The 19,461-nt window shown below is 46.3% G+C and overlaps 1 protein-coding gene across 14 annotated transcripts in view; it reads left to right on the plus strand.

Annotated features, from left to right (window-relative positions):
- The window catches only part of Unc79 (unc-79 homolog, NALCN channel complex subunit), a 232,442-nt gene that overhangs the window by 201,894 nt on the left and 11,087 nt on the right, over nt 1–19,461 (plus strand). For all 14 annotated transcript variants that reach the window (XM_021201628.2, XM_021201627.2, XM_021201626.2 and 11 more), the window contains 6 exons: nt 2,458–2,562; nt 7,773–7,850; nt 11,389–11,478; nt 13,980–14,155; nt 15,711–15,897; nt 18,054–18,251. In XM_021201628.2, coding sequence (XP_021057287.1) covers nt 2,458–2,562; nt 7,773–7,850; nt 11,389–11,478; nt 13,980–14,155; nt 15,711–15,897; nt 18,054–18,251 — 834 coding nt within the window. The remainder of the gene's footprint in view (nt 1–2,457; nt 2,563–7,772; nt 7,851–11,388; nt 11,479–13,979; nt 14,156–15,710; nt 15,898–18,053; nt 18,252–19,461) is intronic.

The raw sequence follows: 19,461 nt of genomic DNA on the forward strand, positions 1-19,461 counted from the left end.
GAGAGAGAGAGAGAGAGAGAGAGAGAGAGAAAGAAAGAAAGAAAGAAAGAAAGAAAGAAAGAAAGAAAGAAAGAAAGAAAGAAAAGCTATATGAACTAAATAGGCCAACCTATATAACAAGCGAGAGCAGAGAGTTTAGGGAGGGGGCTAAGGATGGTGTCACACAGCTCCACAGAGAAGCCACCGAGCTAAGGTGGCCCTGTATTCAGACCCTTGAGTACAGAGGTCAGAAAAAGCAGATGGATGGCACAGATACAGAGTATTGGCAAACAATAAAATAAAAAACAACAACAACAAAAACCATAGAAGCATGCATGTTGGGGCTAAGACAGTCAACTGAACCAGTACCTGGAGTCCTTGTACAAGACGGGTAGTTTTCTACAGAAACATAATACACAGCAACCAGTGGAGAAGAGAGAAAGAGTGGATTGCTCGTAACTGAGGGAAGATGGCATCCACAGTTTAAAGCCTCTCACAGATGAACACCATGCAGCCCTAGTGATGACGTCCACTCAGGGTTTATAAACACACTGATCTGCACCTATGCACACTGATAGAAGAGAAACTGGGAGCACTGCCCAAACACTCCATGGGGCAGCAAGCTCCTGATTCCAGCCAGCCAGGGGCAGCAAGGAAGGAGAAGACAGATGAGTGCCCTTCGTACATGAAAAACTGCAAACCAGGGTGTTAAATGCAGGGCCTTGTGAGCCACCTGGGATATGCAGGACTAAAAATAGGCATATAACCAAATTTTTGGTTTTTTGTTTGTTTGTTTGTTTTTGTTTTTCAAGACAGGGTTTCTCTGTGTAGCCCTGGCTGTCCTGGAACTCAGTCTGCAGACCAGACTGGCCTCAAACTCAGAAATCTGCCTGCCTCTGCCTCCCAAGTGCTGGGATTAAAGGTGTGCACCACCACTGCCCAGTTACAACAAAATATTTACTGCTAATAAACCATGGGTATGTTTATTTTAGAACTATTATTTGGTGGGCATGCACTTTTACCATTTATTAAAGGTAAAGGAAAGGTTTCGGTGGTGGAAAGATGGCTCAGCAGTAAGAAAACACACTTGCCCTGTAAAGGAATTAAGTTAGCTTCCCAGCACCAATGTTGGGCAGCTTACAGCTGCTTGTTACTCCAGTTTTGGGGATTCAGTGCCCTCTTCTGGCCACTGCAGCCACCTGCACTCATAGGCACATGCCCACACACAGATACATGCACAAATGCATTAAAAATTAAAAAGTGAATCTTTATTTTAAAAATTCTTATGAATGAGATGGATCTGCTTGTTTATTTTTACATAAAGAATCAAGTCTTACTGGGATATTTGATCCTGTAGGACATAGATTGTCTTTAATGTTTTTCAGAGTCGTTTGCGATTTTATTTTATTCTCATTGGTGCTGAGAACCATGCTTTGCATAAATATGTAGCACAGAAACTGAGAAGTATATTCAAGGCCACCTCACCTTGTTGGAAATTCTTTCCTAATTCCAAGCTAAAATTCATGTAGCAGTTTTAAAAATGAGGCATAAGTCAGCAACTGAAGCAGCAATTTTAAAATTAAACACTCTAACACTCCATGACTCAGAGGTACACTCACTTGGCATATACATGCTGAGGAATTGTGGTGAGACCATCTTCAAAGTCTTTGTTCCCCACAGCTAAGCCGTATATTCTGTAAAAGCAGAGCTAAGCCATATATTCTGTAAAAGCAGAACCTTGTGTATACGGTAGAAGCACAAGCGATAGTATGACATAGTCTGAGCATGAGTTCCATGCAGGGCACACCCACATGCTCAGTGTGTGTGTGTGTGTGTGTGTGTGTGTGTGTGTGTGTGTGTGTGTGTGTGAGAGAGAGAGAGAGAGAGAGAGAGAGAGAGAGAGAGAGAGAATATGAATGTGTATGTGGTATGTGTGTGTATGAATGTGTTGTGTGTGTATGTGTTTTATGTATATGGTATGTGTGTATGTTGTGTATGTGTGTGGTATGTGTATATAAGAGACTTTTTTAAGTAAGTAGAACATTTTCTTTTAAGCTTCTTGGAAGCATCAGTATGATAGCCAAATACACAGACATCATGAGGTTAGTGTCCAGAGGAGCACCATACTGTAGAGCTGTGAGTCTATCCCTGAAGGCCAGTTGCCCCTGGGAATTCGGAGAGTGTGGACATAGGACAGAGAGACTGAGCTGCAGTTTCAGAAGCTAATGAGGATAGAGACAAGCGTCAGCTAGAGTCTGGATTCCACATCCTCCAGGCATGTGCTCTGTCTAGGACCGTACACTAAGAAAGCCCAGAGTAAACTTGGTTTTTGATGGACCCAGCACCATGTTGGCTGGCATTGCACTTTTAAGCTCTGTTTTGAGTCTCCAATCTGTCAATTTTTGAGGCTCGTTTGGCTCAGATCATGTGGACTGAACTTTGAAAATGACCAGACTATTTCTATCTTGTTTTATTTAGGAGAGGGATAAGTTCTACTTGTCTCGGAGCGTTGTTCTGGAACTTCTACAGGCCCTGAAGCTCAAGTCACCTTTGCCAGACACAAACCTCCTGCTGCTTGTCCAGGTAGGCCTGTGCTGCATACGCAAAACTTCTCATGATCTTGCCTGTGTTGGGGACAGGGAATGGAGGCCTGGGACATGTGCCTGAGACCAAAGCCTGTGTGTCAGGAGACAGGGGAGTGGTGGTCTAATGTTCATAGTGTACTTGATTCTTCAACTGGCTAAAAGAGACAAAAGAGGGGTAATTTTTCCCCTGGTGTGGATCTAGTTTTGTGAATGATTATAAAAAAATAAAAGTAAAATAGAACAATAATTTTTCTCATCAAGAAACTTGCAATTCAGGGCTGGAGAGACTGATGGTCATTAGGTTAAGAGTACTTGTTTACTCTTGTAAGGGACCAAGTTTGGTTCCTTAGCACCCACATCTGACTTATCCAGCTCAAGGAGAGATCCAACAGTTTTTCTGGCTTCTTAGGCATACACGCATGCACACACACACACACACACAGATTCCCAAGAGAGGGGAAATTTCAAATCAAAGAATTTAAAAAGAAAAGGAATTTGTAATTCATCTGTTGCCAGGCAGCTCAGACAACAGTGTGGAGATGGGACCAACAAAGCCCAGAGTGAGGCTACGTGGTCCATTGAGCATGCGCGAGCCCCAGAATCTTCTGTATTTATGAGGATGGGCCAAGCCAGACACAGCCAATGGGCAGGATGTGCTGAGTCCATGCGGTGGGAAGTGGGGATCAGCTGATGTGGGTCCACTAAGGTGATGGCCCGAAGACCAGCACTGGAGGCTTATGACAGTGACTACACGCTCAGGTACTGGGCTACACATGAGGGGCTGAAGCCCTCTGTCCCCACTGTCCTTAACAACATCGCAAGTGAGCCCATCTAAATCTCTAACATAGACTGTGACTCGTGCCAGGAGCAACAGGGATGAAGAAGGTCCTTGGGGAAAGGTGTGAACAGGCAGGACTCTGTCCTGTGTAGTGTGCAATCAGGGAAAACTTTGCCGGGGCTTGTCATTACAGCCGGGCCATCAAGGACAAGTGTCTGCCTGGCGTGTTAGGTAGCCAGAGACCGCGAGGCTTCAAACAAGCTCAGGGGGCCTGGGTGCTCTCCACAGCACTGGATAATTAACTGGCCTCAGTCTTGAGCACAGCATATCTGTGTGGCTGATCTTCCTGGGGTCTGGCACCTCACGCTGTAGCTGTTTTGGGCTGCTTTCTCTGAAGTACATGAGTCAACCGTAATAAGCGCTCATCACAAAACCTGCAAAAGAACGCTGACAGTTTCAATTACCCGGCAGCTGGGAAAACAGTGATTACTGCAGCACCGGGTGGTGTGTAAATAACAAAAACATTTGCTGTAACAAGGGAGAAGGCTAAGACTTTTCTAGATGGGACCCGGGAATGTGTGTCCCCTGTCACAAATACAACACGTTTACTTTGTTGTTTTTTAAGACTGAGTCTCATCTTGTAGTCTAGGCCTCAACTTCCCAGGGGCTCCTGCCTCAGTCTTCCAAGTACTAGGGGGTTATTCTCTCTCTCTCTCTCTCTCTCTCTCTCTCTCTCTCTCTCTCTCTCTCTCTCTCTCACACACACACACACACACACACACACACACACANAGAGAGAGAGAGAGAGAGAGAGAGAGAGTCATTAAGTTTAGAAACTATTCGTGTTGAAGCTGTGTTCAGGAAACATTACTATTCTACTCTGGAGGAACGGCTTTGTGACTAATGTTTCCCCCTTCTCTAACAAAAAAATTAAAATAAACATCATGCCATTTTGAAGTAACCCATGTTCTCTAAACTCCTAGAGTAAATCACTCTAGTTATTAACAAGATGAGTGAAAGTGAGGCATAGCTTGAAGCCAGCATAGCTTCCTTGTCCCCTCGGGGGTCCCACCCCCAGCCCCCCGCGCTGTGGAGAGAGCTTTCCACGGGTAAAGGAGAGACGTTCAGTCTCCCCTCTCATATCCCCATGGTTTCCATGTCTGCTCCTTTCACCTTTCCCTGCTGGGTCCTCTAGCTGGCTCTGGGGGGAGGGAGGGGGGAGGAGACATCCCCCCCCCCACTCTCCCGCTTGGTCCTTGGCCAGAAGGCCTCAGCTAGACTCACGCTCCACTCTTTTTTGGAGGGTAGCACCAACTCCCAGACAATCAGCAAGGACAGTACCTGGGACCCCGGGACATTGGCTTTCTTCACGTGAATTAGTTGACCGTGTTTTGAGGGCACCAGGGTGTGTCTCTGTAACTGAAAAATACAACTTGGGAGGCAGAAGAGGGTGGCAAAGAGGACAAAGTCCCCAGCTTGGTAACAAGCGTGGATCACGTTGCTGCCATCAGTGAGAACAACCTGCTGCCCTGACACCAGATTAGACATTCACCCTCAGTCCTGTGAAGAACCAGCAAAGCAGGGCTTCCTTCGGCTGCATCCCTAGAAATACTTTACTAGATGGATGAGTAATCCGAAAGGAGCTGTGGTACTCTTCCTTAACTGTGCGCAGTATGATGGCAGTGCCACAGACACCTGCCCCACAGTGAATGCTTGCCTCCTCTCAAGCTTCCACGACAGAGCAACAACTCATTAAAAGTCACTGAGAAGACAAACTTCAAATCCAAATGGGTTTCCTCTGCTCCTGGGTTTGGAGAGTAGAATGCTCTGCTAATTTGCATGCACCCCTCCCACGCCATAGGATACCTGCATATCCAAGTGCCACGGGATCATGTTGGTAAAAGGTTCTCTTTTAAAAATAGGTTCGATGTGGGCTGAGAACAAAGGTATAGCTGCTGTTTTTAATTCATACCGCTGATCGAGTTGCTAATACTAGCGGAGTTACTAATAACTGCCCTAAGGGAGGCCATGTAGAAGCTCTATTTTGGGTATTCTTGGGTAATGGCGAGAACTTAGTGATGAACTTAGTGGTGCGCTTCTTTGTACCCTTCTGTTTCTCAGGGAGGAGCTCATATTTCAATGGTAAATTTCTCTCTGAAAGCATAGAATTCTCGTGGTTATGTTTTGAATGTTTTTATCTTTGAGATTATAATATAATTACACCATCTCTTCCCTTCCCACTCTCTCCAGAGCTCTCACACACTGCTCCTTGCTCTCTTTCAGATTCACAACATCTTTTTTTATTCATTGTTGCTACATGAAAGCACACCACTTACTTCGCCCCTCCCCCGACTTTAGTTGTCTCTTTCTAGTTGAGCGGATCTACACCATTACAGTGGAGGGCCTTGCCAGTTTGTGCTTGGCGGCTGTAATGAAAGCGACAGATTTACTGAAGTCGGTTGTTCATATGCGGTAAAATTACGCTGGATTGATGTACATTCATCCCAGTACCCGGCTTTTTAGAGGACCACTTTTACTCTCTTTCAAGGGAAGTTCCCCCCCTTTTTTGACTTGTATAAGTCATGACAGTTTTGAACCTGAACACACCAGCTGGCAGGCACCTGCTGAAGGTGGAGCCTGGTGCTCACATCTGGTGCTTCCTTGCTGACCGCCCCTTGCTCAGTGGCCACGAGGCCACACCAGTGCATTTGAAGGACCCAGGACTTCCCGCTGTCCCAAGAGAGACTTCTCTAGTTCCCTTTCTGTCACAGAGTTGGCATGGCTCTGTCTCACCATGACCTCCTTGCTGGAGTCTCTTTCTCATCATAAGAATGAAAGTTAGCCCTGGTGTCCTGAAGGATCTAGCACTTGGCTAGAGGATGTCTGTCTCAGAATGCAGCCCCAGACAGCTTTGGAAAAGTCGCTCTGTGGGAAAACACACAGTGGCTGCTAGCAGTTGGGCCAGGAGCACTCTGCTAGTCTGTTAAATGTTACCTACCCATTTCACAGCTTTTACTTACAGATCCTGGCCAAAGGAAAGGTGTCTGAACCTGATTGAGGACTTTTCCTTATGCAGCACTAGAAATGAGCATGTTAGATAGCCAGTGGATGCATGCCAAGTTCTGTGCCACACCCCTGCCACACAGCTCTCAGTATAGCTCCCCACCCCATCCCCATCCCCCCATCCCCATAGCTTGAGCTTGAGACTAAAGCTAAATTCCTTTCCTGAGTGGCTGCACCTCCCCCTGGTGAGGAACAGAGTTAGTTAGCCCTTAGGCTTGGGCCTCAGAAGGCCATTGACTTAGACTTCAGCTTCGTTAGCTAAAACTGCTGCTCATCAGCAGTGCGTGGGACCCCATTTAAGTTAGCCCAAATGTTGGTTTCCATTCTCGAGTACCATAATTTCTCAGCAGGCCTCCTCTTCCCTCTGTTCCACACCAACTGCTGTCTCTTCTTCCAGTTTGACAGAATGGAACTGGCCTAGCTCCACGCAGGTTATCTGACCCACCCAGGTTCCCCACACCTTCCAAACGGATGGGAAGGAGAGGGGTGTCTGTCTCTGAGTCCCGCAAATATTGGGTTCCAAAGTTGCTAGGATACAAGCCAGAGGCCAAGGAGAGAGATTAAACAGGAATTACTTACTCGGCAATCCCTGGGCTTCAGTTAGCTCTCCCACAATCTCCTACACTCCCCAGACCATAAACAGCCAAATGTTAGGTTAAGTAGGAAACACCTGCCAAGGTCTATAATGAAAGCAAATTAAATTATAATCTGGCAAATCCATCCTCATCATGGTCTAAATCGTAATTGATTAATTGATTCATAAAGTCTTTCTGGGCCACTCTGGGACACCAGGCTAGCTCTGCAGAGGGCCATGTCAGGTCAGCTCTTGGGAAGAGTCCCCCCCACACACACACACAGGCTGAGAAGCTACTGAAGTCCGATGGTGGCGGCCAAGTTGCCCATGTGTGTGCATGGGACAGGACCCAGGCCCTCTCGGCACAAGGGAGCACTTGTGAGTGAGGTGGAGGGAAGAAGATGGACATGGAGGATTGTTGGGGAGGAACAGAGTCCTCACTCTGACACCCATTTTTTTTTTTCTGTCTTTACTCTGCGTCGCGCTGTCATGTTGGAAGTCTTGGAAGTCCACAAGTGTGTCCCACCAGCTGTCAAATGCTGCAGGAAGGACTGGGAGCCTTGCGAGCTCTCGATTTAATTCTGGGTTTGTGCGCGAAGTGGACGTGCACCATATTCATGCTGTTTCTAAGCTGATAGGGACGAACCACCATGATGATCAAGGCTCCAGGGTGGACCACGACGGAAGCAAACATGCGTGAACCTAAACCCTCTCAATGCGGTTATAAGTTAGCTCTATGGCTGTGCGAGTGCTGTCAGGAGTAATTCGCCGTTTTGTTTGTTTGTGTTTTTAGTTTATCTGTGCAGATGCTGGAACCAAGCTGGCTGAGTCCACCATCCTAAGCAAGCAGATGATCGCCTCTGTGCCCGGGGTGAGTCCTGGCCAAGCGAATGGTCTGTGCTTTTGGATCTCGGTGAATGATGCTTCAGACTGGATCCCAGCCTGAGGCTTGGCATTCACAAACAGTGACTTGAGAGTAAAGTCACTGTGGCTCCCCATTTCCTTGTCGTCCATGTTGAGAACCAGCTGAGATAATGCCTGTTAAGCACTGTGCAGAGTGAGTAAGTACGGCTTGCCAGTGCTGGGCACGGTGGCTTCTATAGTGAGCAACAGACCGGCATCATAGAAAACTCCCCTAAAACAACAGCTACAAAACAATACTAACAGACACTACCCGTGGGTGTCTTAGTTTCAGTGAACATCTTAAAACTGCGTCCACACTTCAGACTCTTCCCTTATGATAGATTCATGGGAGGGGAATTACCCCAGTGATATTAAAGGGCTTTTAACTGTTGTCAGTATAGTGTGAGAAGGGACAGGGTCAAATTCCAGTTCTTGGTAGCTTAGCACATGGAAGAGTTTCATTTCCTTGCGTGGAGTTTGCATGGACCTCCAGAGACGAGTCAGGGATGACAACGACTTCAGAGGTGGCTCCTCTCTCCCTCAGCCTCTGTGATCAACTGGTAAGGTTAGAGGAAAAGAAGCAAGCACAAACATAGGAACCTTCATAGGTCTGGTCTAGGCTACCATATCTCTTTGGCTTATCTCATACAAGGACACAGCGGCTGCAAGGGAGGATGGGAAATGTGGTCCAGTTACGTGCCTGGGCAGCCAGAAGCTCTGCATATTCTCTGCCTGTGTTGATTAATTCCTTAGAGGGTGATAGTTGCTACCTACATGGTTGATAAAAGAAATGCTCTGCTACGCTGCAAAAGGTGTCAGAATCAAGAAGAAGGCAGCTTTACCACCGTCACCACCAAAGCAGCCGTTACAGGATCCTCCCCCAGAACCCTTCCCAGTGTCACAAAGGAGGCCACTCAAAAGTTGTCTTAAAAAAAAAAAAAAACCAAACCAACCTATTTTTCACTATTTTATATGTATGAGTGTTTTTGCCTGCATGTTCATCTGTGCACCACGTGCATGCTTGGTGCCTGAGCAGGTAGTGAGCCTCCATGTGGGTGCTGGGAATCGAACCCAGGTCCTTTGTAACAACAAGAAGCCCCAAAAGACATCTTCTACTTTCACCTGCCACCAGTTAATGAATGAATGAATGAATGAATTCAAGGACAATAAATATAAAATATCTGAAAACATAAAAGTGAAATAAGTAATCAGCAGAATTTTTTTTTTCTTACCAAAAAACTTTAAGCTTTGGTTGACTTGTAAAAAACTGTAGATCGCTGATTATGAAACCTGATGGATTTGGAGGTCAGCAGACACCTGTGGAACCATCACCACAGCCTGGGCATGGGCATCGTGTTTGCAAACACTTCACATATGAGCAGTCCTCAGGCCAAAGTTGTAGGCACTATTGTTACCCAGTGGTACACCAGGATTTGCCTGTCATAACTGGCACCTTGTCACCATTGGCAGGTGCCACCCATTCTGCTATCCTCTGCAGAGCCCTGATTACTAACTATACTTACCGATGGTCGTGTGGAAGCAAGGGGAACGCCCAACACCACCACGGTTTAGGTAAAGCCAGGTCCACCCATAATGTAGACTGCTATGTGGATATCAAGCAAAGATTTCAAAAACTGTTACTCCATCAGGAAATGCTTGTGATGGGTTTAACCGGAGGACTACAGAGCTATGTCACGTCAGTCTTCTGTCCCCTGCGTGTTAGGTACCCTCAGCAGAGTGTTTGAAGGAGATATGAGCCACAGCTCTCTCAAAAGAGAAAGGCAAGGTTTAGGGTTATAGAATTTTACATTGCTCTTTTTTTTTTTTTTAATACTTTGTGTTTTCCACCTTTCTGCAATGAACTTGCACTGTTTTTATAATATAAGAAATATAGCTTTGAAAACAGATGGTTTTGGAAGAGGGGTTTCAGCTCACATGCTTGTGGTTAGTGTGAGCCCAGCTCCTTTGTCACAAGTTTCCTGTCAGAGCAGACAGATCCTTCTGAAATGCAGGGAGCATGGTCCCGTTTTCTGTCTTCTGGTGACACATCTAAAGATATGTCCAAATCTTACAAAGGAAGAGGGGGATTGGAAATTACAACGGTGTGCTTTTTAAAATGCAGATGGCTCGCTCCCCAAGATTTTCCTGAGCCCAAGGTGGGTTTTAAAGCTGGGTGTAGTCGCTGCCACTGGAACAAGCTAACTATGCAAGGGTAAATATTGAATAATGTTCCGAGTGATTCTTTTCAGTGACATTTGCCTAGTTGAACTGGTATAAAATATTGCCTATGAAAGAAACAAATCCCTTTCAAGAAATTCAAGAGCAGAGTCTCTGCTCCCATTTGCATGATACATGAAAGGTCAGAGAGAGTGGAATAAATCGGGGAGGGGAATCCTGGTTTCACATTGAAGGATTCATATTGCAAAAGCCGGAGCACAATAACCTTTTATAATTCCTTCACTGGATTTAAATGAGAAGGAGAAAGCCTTAGAACGTGTGAGCTGCTTGGAAAACGCTGACAGGCTGGCCACTGACCTTATTTTACTATTTGTTATCCCGTCAGAGGAATTGACAAGCGGAACATTCTAGAAGAGAGGGGAGGTGATACAGTTCAGTGCGGTGCAGATTTACATGAATATGGGGAAATGAAAGTCTCTGGGTGAGCTAGTTAAGTCTGTAATGTTCCAGATTTCCCTAAAGGAAGCCCAGAGAGGCTGTAAGCAGGGTATTCACAGGGCTTCAAAGCCTGTGTGCCTTTGATCCGAATTATGCAGCCGACATGTGGGTTCTCTGGCAGGCACGGCTTTGATGAGGGAGCCTGTCCATCCACTTTGCTGTTTCACTTCGAATCCCAGATTCACCACACTGCTCCCAGAGGGCAGGTCCCTGCCAGTCCATAACCCACCACACAAGCGTGCCTTTTCCTTTGTCCTGAAGTTGATCAAACACACTTGAAGTGTATGAGGGAGTCCATCTCCCTTCTTCTAGTTACCTGTTCTGGAAAGAACTCAAAATGAGCACACAATTCTACCTCAACACGTCTGCCGTGCATGCGAAGTCAAACCGTGCTTGATTTGAAAACAACTTTTGACCCTGCACACACAATATAATACCTGTATGTGTTCAGGGGGGCAGGGTAGAGATGATTAAGGTAGTGTAAACCTTGAGAGTGCACATCTCACAGGCATCTGAAACTTCGATACTTCCCTGGAGCATGGGATGGATCAGTTAGCTCCGATTCTTGTGTTTACACCGAATTAAAAGCAAGGAAGCGTCAATTCAGTTATCTGGTGGAGTAGCAATTACTTTCCTTTCTTTCAGGCTTTCCTGTCTCTTTGCTCTCTAGCACAAACCTTTGTTGTTGTTGTTGTTGTTATTGTTGTTTTTAACCAGCATTGTACTGAAGGTAGCAGAGGGGGTGGGGTAACAGAAGGAGACAGCTTCACAGTGAGTCTGTGGTGGCATGAGAAGTGGCGCCATGACTGAGCCGTGTCCCTGTGTTTCAGTGTGGGACGGCAGCAATGGAATGCATACGGCAGTATGTCAGTGAGGTGCTGGACTTCATGGCTGACATGCACACACTAACCAAGCTCAAGGTAAGCTGCCTTCTGCCCACTCGCCCCTTAGGGTACAAAACAGAGTGACAGTAAGATAGACCCACAAGGGAATCTGTTGCTCCCTGCAGAAGTAGCTGCAGCACTATAGAATGAGCCCATTCTTGGGGGTCTGAAGAATTGGGGTCCAGCAGTTCTGCAAAATAAAAGGAAGAAAGGAGAGCCCCATGTTATCAGCTTTTTATGTAGTTTTAAAAATATTCTCTCCATTCTTTAAATGTCCTTATTTAATGCTAGCTCCCTTTCAAAATGTAGAAACTGTGGCTTGGGTGAAATGGCCTTGTCAAGTCGCTCTCCGTAGAAAGTGGCGACAGAGTTGAACCTCAGACTACTGTGAGCCCTGGTGGCGTCCCCTCCTACCAGCCAGAGACATCTTGATACCTCCAGCTCTAGTCTCTTCCATAAGAGTCAGCAGGCTCCTTCCTTGTCTAATGTGCTGAAGATGGAAAAAAAAAAAAAAAAAAAAAACTCAGGAAGACTGTGTGGCACCTGGGTCAATCACGAGCCAGTGACTGTATCTGCTTTGAAGCTATCGTCTTTAAGAAAACGATGAAGGGAATGACAAGATTCAGTTTACATGGCGAGCAACATCCCAGTGTGGTTACTGAGTTTATTGCTTGCTCAGGGGGTGTAGTGGTGAGATGAATGATTGGCAGGTACCTTGCTCTGCCATGCTCCTACCACAGAGCTAAAAGTCTGAAAGAGTTGAGGAAGGCTCTGGACAGAGGGCAGGCCGAAACTATCCAGAGAGGGGCACTGAACAATTCCCTTTGTGACAAATAGGAGCCCGTGGGCTCAGAAATCCATCTGCTGAGAACATGGCCTCTTCACTAGGCTCTATCTTTAGACTCTGAGCAGCCCATCAGGTTGCTTCTTGGTACAGAGGCGGGGAGAGCTGTAAGACAAGGTAGTAGTGTCTACCACGTCCAGACCCAGACATTTATCGAGCCTCCTTGTCTGTTAGTCATAAACTGGTCATCAGTCATGGACTGCTTACATGAACCTGAGTGACTTCAATACAAAAAGAAAAGGCAGCAGTCATCCCTAAACATTTTGAGCTTGTTTTACAGAAACTTCTCAAAAAATATTCACAAATGCCAGGGGTGGTCGAAACGTTGATACAATTCAACCTCTGACCATTAACTCCTATAGGAACCCTCAGTAGCTACAAGGTTAGAGATGAGGATTTTCAAGAAGGGTGCTCAGAGGAACAGCTGGGAAGCAAAGAGTTTAAAAGGAAAGTTACTAACACTATGGACAGACAGACAGACAGACAGAAGCATTGTAGTGGCTCTCAAGAGAGTTCACGGCTCAGTACCAATGCCACGCTGGCATGGCAGGGCCCCTGAAAACAGGATTCAAAGCTCACACTGCAGAAGTGGGGTGCCTGTCTGAGGATGGGGGGGGGGAGGAGGAGGTATCATAGCACAAGCACCCAGCCAGGCCCTCTGATTCCCAGGCAGGAGGTAAGGAAGGAGGGCGTGAGGATGTGTGTCCACCAATAATACCTGCTCCCATGTGAACTCATCTCCCAAGCGAGTGCTGTTGGCACTGGGAGTCTGATAGCTGGGGGATCTGGACTGTGTCTCAGCAGGTTGACTCCATCTGTGGAAGGCAGAATTGCCACAGAGAACAGTGGCCTGGGCAGCAGCCATACTCCAACATTGCTTTCTTACCAGACAAGTGACTCAAACATGGTCATTGGCTACTTGGGACAGAACTGGGTCTAGAATCTATGTCTCAAGTCCTTGAGCAAAAGAAACCTTGAAAACTAACTTAGCAAATACGCAGTGAGAGTCTACATTATGCCTAGCCCGGTTATAGGACTACGTTGGTGGGCAAATGCAGGCTGCAGACACAATAGCTGCCCTCATTTAATTTATCTGCTAGGAGCCAGATGTGGTGACTAGTTTACATAAGCTGTAATCAAGCTTTCACACCTGCTGTAAAGGAGTAGTAGACGGTAGCATGGATCTGGCTATGGAGCTCAGGGAAGGGATGCTTGAGCTAAAAAAAAAAAAAAAAAAAAAAAAAAAAAAAAAAAAAATTGAACAATTCCACAGAGGGAAACCATTCAAGATGCTAAGTAGCTTGTGTGCCTAGGGTGCTATGGGGTGGGGTTGGGAACAACCTGACCTTTCTACTAACAGTAGGAATGGGGTTGTCCCTGATTCTTTGCCTGCGTTTGGGACCCTTTTCCTCCTACTGGCTTACCTCATCCAGCCTTCAAGAGGAGCTACGCCTAGTCTTCTTGTGACTTGATTTGCTATGTTTAGTTGCTATCCCTGGGAGGCCTGCTTTTTTCTGAGGGGAAAGGAGGAGGAAGAGGCAGTGACTCTGGGGAAGACTAGGAGGTGGGCAGGGAAAGGGACTGGGGGAGAGGAGGGAGGGGAAACTGAGGTCAGGATGTAATAGAGAAAGTAAGTAGTCTGGAACGCCTCCAGGTGTCTGCCAGGATTACAATGTATCATTTGATTTTGCAGAGCCACATGAAGACGTGCTCCCAGCCTCTGCACGAGGACACCTTCGGAGGCCATCTCAAAGTTGGCCTGGCCCAGATTGCAGCTATGGAAATCTCCCGGGGCAACCACAGAGATAACAAAGCCGTGATCCGATATCTGCCTTGGCTCTACCATCCTCCCTCTGCAATGCAGCAAGGGTGAGGTGCCTAGCATCTCAAAGGTGGGGGAGGGGGACTAGAGCACCAGCTCTGTGACTTAAGAGCACCAGGCTGGACTTCCACAGGACTTGGGGTTGATTCCCAGCACATTGGGCTCACAGCTGTCTGTAACTCCAGTCCCAGGGGAGCTGATGTTCTCTTCTGGCTTTCTGGGGGGGGGGGGGGCTGCACACACACACAGAGGCAGAGTATCCATACACATAAAATAAATTTAAAACGGGCATGCAAATGAGCAGAAGTGCTCCCAAATCCCTGAGATTTAGATGGAGATAATGGCCCCGGTGAAGATTTCTAAGAGTGGAATAGAGCTGGCTAGAAGGAAGGAGTACAGATGCCATCCTTATGCTTGTTTGCAGACCTTGGGCAGTTTGTGACGAGCTACACATAAAAGAAGCCAGCCCCTCCCCTAAAGAAGGAGCTAGAGAAAATATCCAAGGAGCTAAAGGGATTGGCAACCCTAAAGGAAGATCAACAATATGAACTAACCAGTACCCCCAAACTGTGCCTCTAGTTGCATATGTAGCAGAGGATGGCCTAGTCATCCATCAGTGGGAGGAGAGGCCCTTGGTCTTCCAAAGATCATATGCCCCAGTACAGGGAAATGCCAGGGCCAGGAAGTGGGATTGGGTGTGTTGGGGAGCATGGCAGGGGGATGGTATAGGCGACTTTTGGGATAGCATTTGAAATATAAATGAAGAAAATATCTAATAAAAAACAATAACCTGCTCTGGGGGAACATCACAGCAAGAGGATTGCTGTGATTTACTGGCCACCAGATTAGCAGAAAAACAGAAGAAGAAGAAGAAGAAGAAGAAGAAGAAGAAGAAGAAGAAGAAGAAGAAGAAGAAGAAGAAGAAGAAGAAGAAGAAGAAGAAGAAGAAGAAGAAGAAGAAGAAGAAGAAGAAGAAAAGAAGCCAGCCCCTAACCCTGGCTTGCTTTCACAGCAGATGGAAGCTGAAATCTTCGAAGAATCACATGAACCCTAAATCTCAGCTAGTTAGAAAGCCGGGCTCTGTGAATCACACACCCCGTGCTTCCAGGCAGCTTGATAGAGCAGAAGCAGCTGCAGGGATGAAATGAGCTATGCGGAGGTACTTGCCCCCGACTTGCCCCGACTGAAGACAGGCACCTGTGGCTGAGTTCCTGGAGCTCACCAGGGTCATCCCAGAGGAAGGATTGAGGGCGAACAGGAGCAGAAGATAAAGCACTCAATGGGTGTGTCTTCCTTTCCTCTGCTCCTCCTCCCATTATGGGGATGTCTAGGAAGAACTTTCTGAGAAGAAAAGATTCTAGAAGAGTCCAGGGAGACTTGTCCCACCAAAGCCTCCCCCTGCTGAAGGGAAAATCCGGGATTAGAGCAGAAGGCTAGACAAACAGAAAGGATTTTGGGTTTCCACTCTTGCCTTGGCGTTTTGCTTTATGTACCAGCCTATGAGGCTACACCGTAATCCCTTCCTCCGCTAAGTATTCTCTGGGCATTGAAGGGAAGAGAAAACTTAAAGTCACCCCTAATGCAGCCTTTCTTCCCTGACAGACCTAAAGAATTCATCGAGTGTGTCTCCCACATCCGGTTGCTGTCCTGGCTGCTTCTGGGGTCCCTCACACATAACGCAGTCTGTCCCAACGCCTCCACGCCATGCCTTCCCATACCTCTGGATGCAGGTTCCCACATTGCAGACCACCTTATTGTTATCCTAATTGGATTTCCAGAGCAATCAAAGGTAAGTGATTTCTGCAGGACTCAGACCCTGTGCATTAGAATTGCTAGCAGGACCCTTATCAGCTGATTAGATTCTTCTGAGAAGGGAAGCATTTTGCTCACTCTCCCGTGTCTATTAGAAAAGTAGCTGGGCTAATGCCTTCCTTAAAGTTGTTTAAATTCCCAGGCTGTCTTTTCTGTCCCTAAGTTGTTTTCTGGCTTACTTTTATGGAAATAAATTATAACAGCAAGGGAGAGGTGGTTTCCCAGGCAATGTTTTTTCTCAAAACAATAGAGCGAAATAACAGACTACAAATACAATAAAAATTTGCTGCTCAGTTTTCAGAACCAAGGATGAAGTTGGGGGGAGATGTATGCCCATCTTGTTCTTTATACACTTTTTTTTTGGACTCAAATCCCATAGGACACATGAACACACAGCATGAAAGTGAGGAAGCTAGCGTGGTGCTCAGCAAAGCACACTGGAATCACCTACCCAGAGGAAGTTTGCAAATCGCAGAGACAGATGGCATGCTTAAGAGAATAAAGTAAAACCCAGGCTGATATAAGTCATGAGATCAGACTTGCAAACCAGGAAAGTCAGCTACCAGGAGTCAGGGGCTGGCCCTGGGGCTTTAGGCTTTAAGACCTGAAAAGCCTTACATCTGGGATGTCCTACTCACAGACGCAGATCGATGCAAAAAGCAAGAGGTTTATTAATCCAGCATGCTGGGGTCATTCTGAAATCGGGATAGAAGCAACCCGGAGTAGCAAACGCACACACCTTTTATACATTTTGGGGGGAACAGTTTATCATTGGTTAACCTTTTGTGACATTAAGGGGCAGACTTAAGGACCGGAGACATTGTGTGGGCTTTTCTATACAATCAGAGGACTATCTCTTGGCACACCTTGCAGTGTGGCAAATTCTGGGCAAAGAACACATTTACTTAATGTTTTACAACCGTGGTCATTTTGAGCTACCACAAATCTTACAAGGCAAGCTCTTGGAGATCCCAGTGGGTTTAAGAGAACCTGAGACACAGGCCAGAGCAAGCTCTGTGAGAAAATGGAGTACCTATCCAGTTGACCCACATGATGTTTGCCAGAGGAACTGTCTCTACCTTTGTGCCTCATTCTTGCATGGTTCAAGGAACTTGATCTGACTGGAGAGTGGGGGAAATTAGAAAAGATGGACACACAGAAAATCTGGGATCGGGTGGACTGGACTATCTGATAGAGAAGGCTCAGCATCCCAGACACTCAGTGTGTTAATTAGATAGAATTGAACAGGGCGGTGGGGTTACTGCCTACAGCTGAGCAAGGAGATGTAGTTATTAAATACAAACCTGAAGGCAGGCTATGGTATAGATCTGGACAAGGAGGCCAGTTTAACTAACCTTAGTAGAAGCAGCCCCTGTAAGGGAGTGGTCTTCAGGCTGTAAGCATCTGGGAACAGGGGGATATGGTGGACACTTTGTGTGTACACTGCCAGCGTCTGCACATGACCAGAAGAATATTTTGTTGTCCTCACTCCAGGGAGAAGACTTCACCATTTTCCCATGGGACATTGCAGTGCCCATGTCAAGAACACACATTCAGTCAAGACTTTATTCAGTCAGGGCTTCCTCTGCTCCCCACAACTTTTGTGAACTCGAAAAAAAAATATTTAATTTTCCCCAGCTTCAGTTCTTCATCTGTAAAGTCCATAGTAGGTTGGCTTGGGAACTGTGGAAGTTCTGTGGAAAGCCTCCATAATGCTGTGGCAGTGAGTGCCCACCGCAGATAGGTCTTCTGTTGACACTGGTCTGCTGCCGTGTGAATCTAAGCGCGGGGAGGCGGGTCTTGCCTGCCTCTCTTTCACTCCTAGCTGGACCCTTCAGCAAACTAGCTGTTATCCCTGTTCTATAGATGTGCAAACATGATAACATGGCTAAATAGAACATCCATGCTCCTAATCCACCTTAGGGATGAAAATGTCAGTTTCAGGAAAGGACAGGGCTGTTGGTAGATTCAGTCTGCAAATTAAAGAAAAAGTTTGTTTTTTTCCTCCGAGAACACTCCCACTGACAGAGAAGAGCCGATTCAAAGCATAGAACCTTTGTGAGTCTTCTGTGCTCCCTGGCAAGGCCACCTGCCGTGAGCACGGAGCACACCAGTCCTCCTCTTCCTTTGCAGACCTGCGTGCTCCACATGTGCTCCCTCTTCCATGCATTCATCTTTGCCCAGCTCTGGACGGTATACTGCGAACAGAGTGCCGTGGCAACCAATGTCCAGAATCAGAACGAATTCAGCTTCACAGCAATACTAACAGCATTGGAATTCTGGAGCAGGGTGACACCGAGCATCCTTCAGCTGATGGCCCACAATAAAGTGGTGAGTTCCTGGGATACACCCAAGCCACTCCTAGCCACAAACCCACAAACGAGGATGTAGTGGAATGCCAGGGTTAAGCGACTTTATTTAGCCATGCTACCATATCAAAGTAGCATGCTGTAGGTCCTAAACATTAAAAAAAAAAAAAAAGCAAAGCAAAACAATCCAACCAAATGCAAAGCAGACATAGTTTGTCTTTCCTACCTAGTGCTCAATGAACTCGGTATGAAATTTCTACCTTCAGGATGCTGAAAGGCCAAAGGATTAGGAGAAAAAGCCATGCCAGGTCTAAATTCCAAAGCAATATGGGCAAACCTCCACCATTAGGTACCTTCCTGTCATAGTCTTGAGCAGACTGACCACAGAAGGTCTCAAAGCCAAGAGAAGGGTTATCTCAGGTTACACTGGAAACAGCTGGGGAACACTCAGCCTGCACCTATTTCATTAAGCAAACTTGGATAGCCCTTCTGGAGTTAGTTGGAGGTGTGTGGGAGGTATTTGTGAGAAATTCTGGGGGGTTCATTTGGCGTTTGGAGGATTCCCAGCTGAAGGGGCAGCAGCCAGGATCTTGGCCATAAGGGTTCCATGGGTGTTGTTCTGATCTATAGGCAGTTAATAAACTGGAAGCACACAATAGTGATTCCGCTGTACCTAGGATCCCTTGCTGCCCTGGCCACGGAGGTATTTAGGCATGATGTCTTAATTGGAGAATATTTTGTAAGGAAGGAGGATCCCATAGTTCCTTTATTGAAGCACGTTCCTTTTCTTTCATTGGAGGAGATGGTACGGTATTACATATGGAAGGATGTTTGGTTTGGTCAAGGAAAGCTATGCTCATGATAGGGTTCACAAACAGGTCCTAGTACTAAAGAAATAATTGTGTTTATTGGATCACAGTTCTATGGCCAAAAAAGAACTCAGGGATCAAATATTATGTTCTTTTGAAGATGCTGAAACTAGAGCTTTGCCCATTATGCTAGAGATTAGCACTTTCATTCAATGTCAGACTTTTGTGCCCAGGCTTTCCTCCAAATCCCTCTTGGCATTCAAATGTTACAAATGAACATGTCCCCAGTGCATTTCTTAGATATTTTCTTACATACAAAATTTCTTACATACAAATTTTAATTAATTATTTTTTTTTCCTGAAAAGTTTATTCAACTCAGTAAGGCAGTCTAGTACAACCTCCCTGGAGTATTTAAAATCCAT

The sequence above is a fragment of the Mus pahari genome, chromosome 7 (assembly GCF_900095145.1).
Source record: "Mus pahari chromosome 7, PAHARI_EIJ_v1.1, whole genome shotgun sequence".
NCBI lineage: Eukaryota > Metazoa > Chordata > Mammalia > Rodentia > Muridae > Mus > Mus pahari.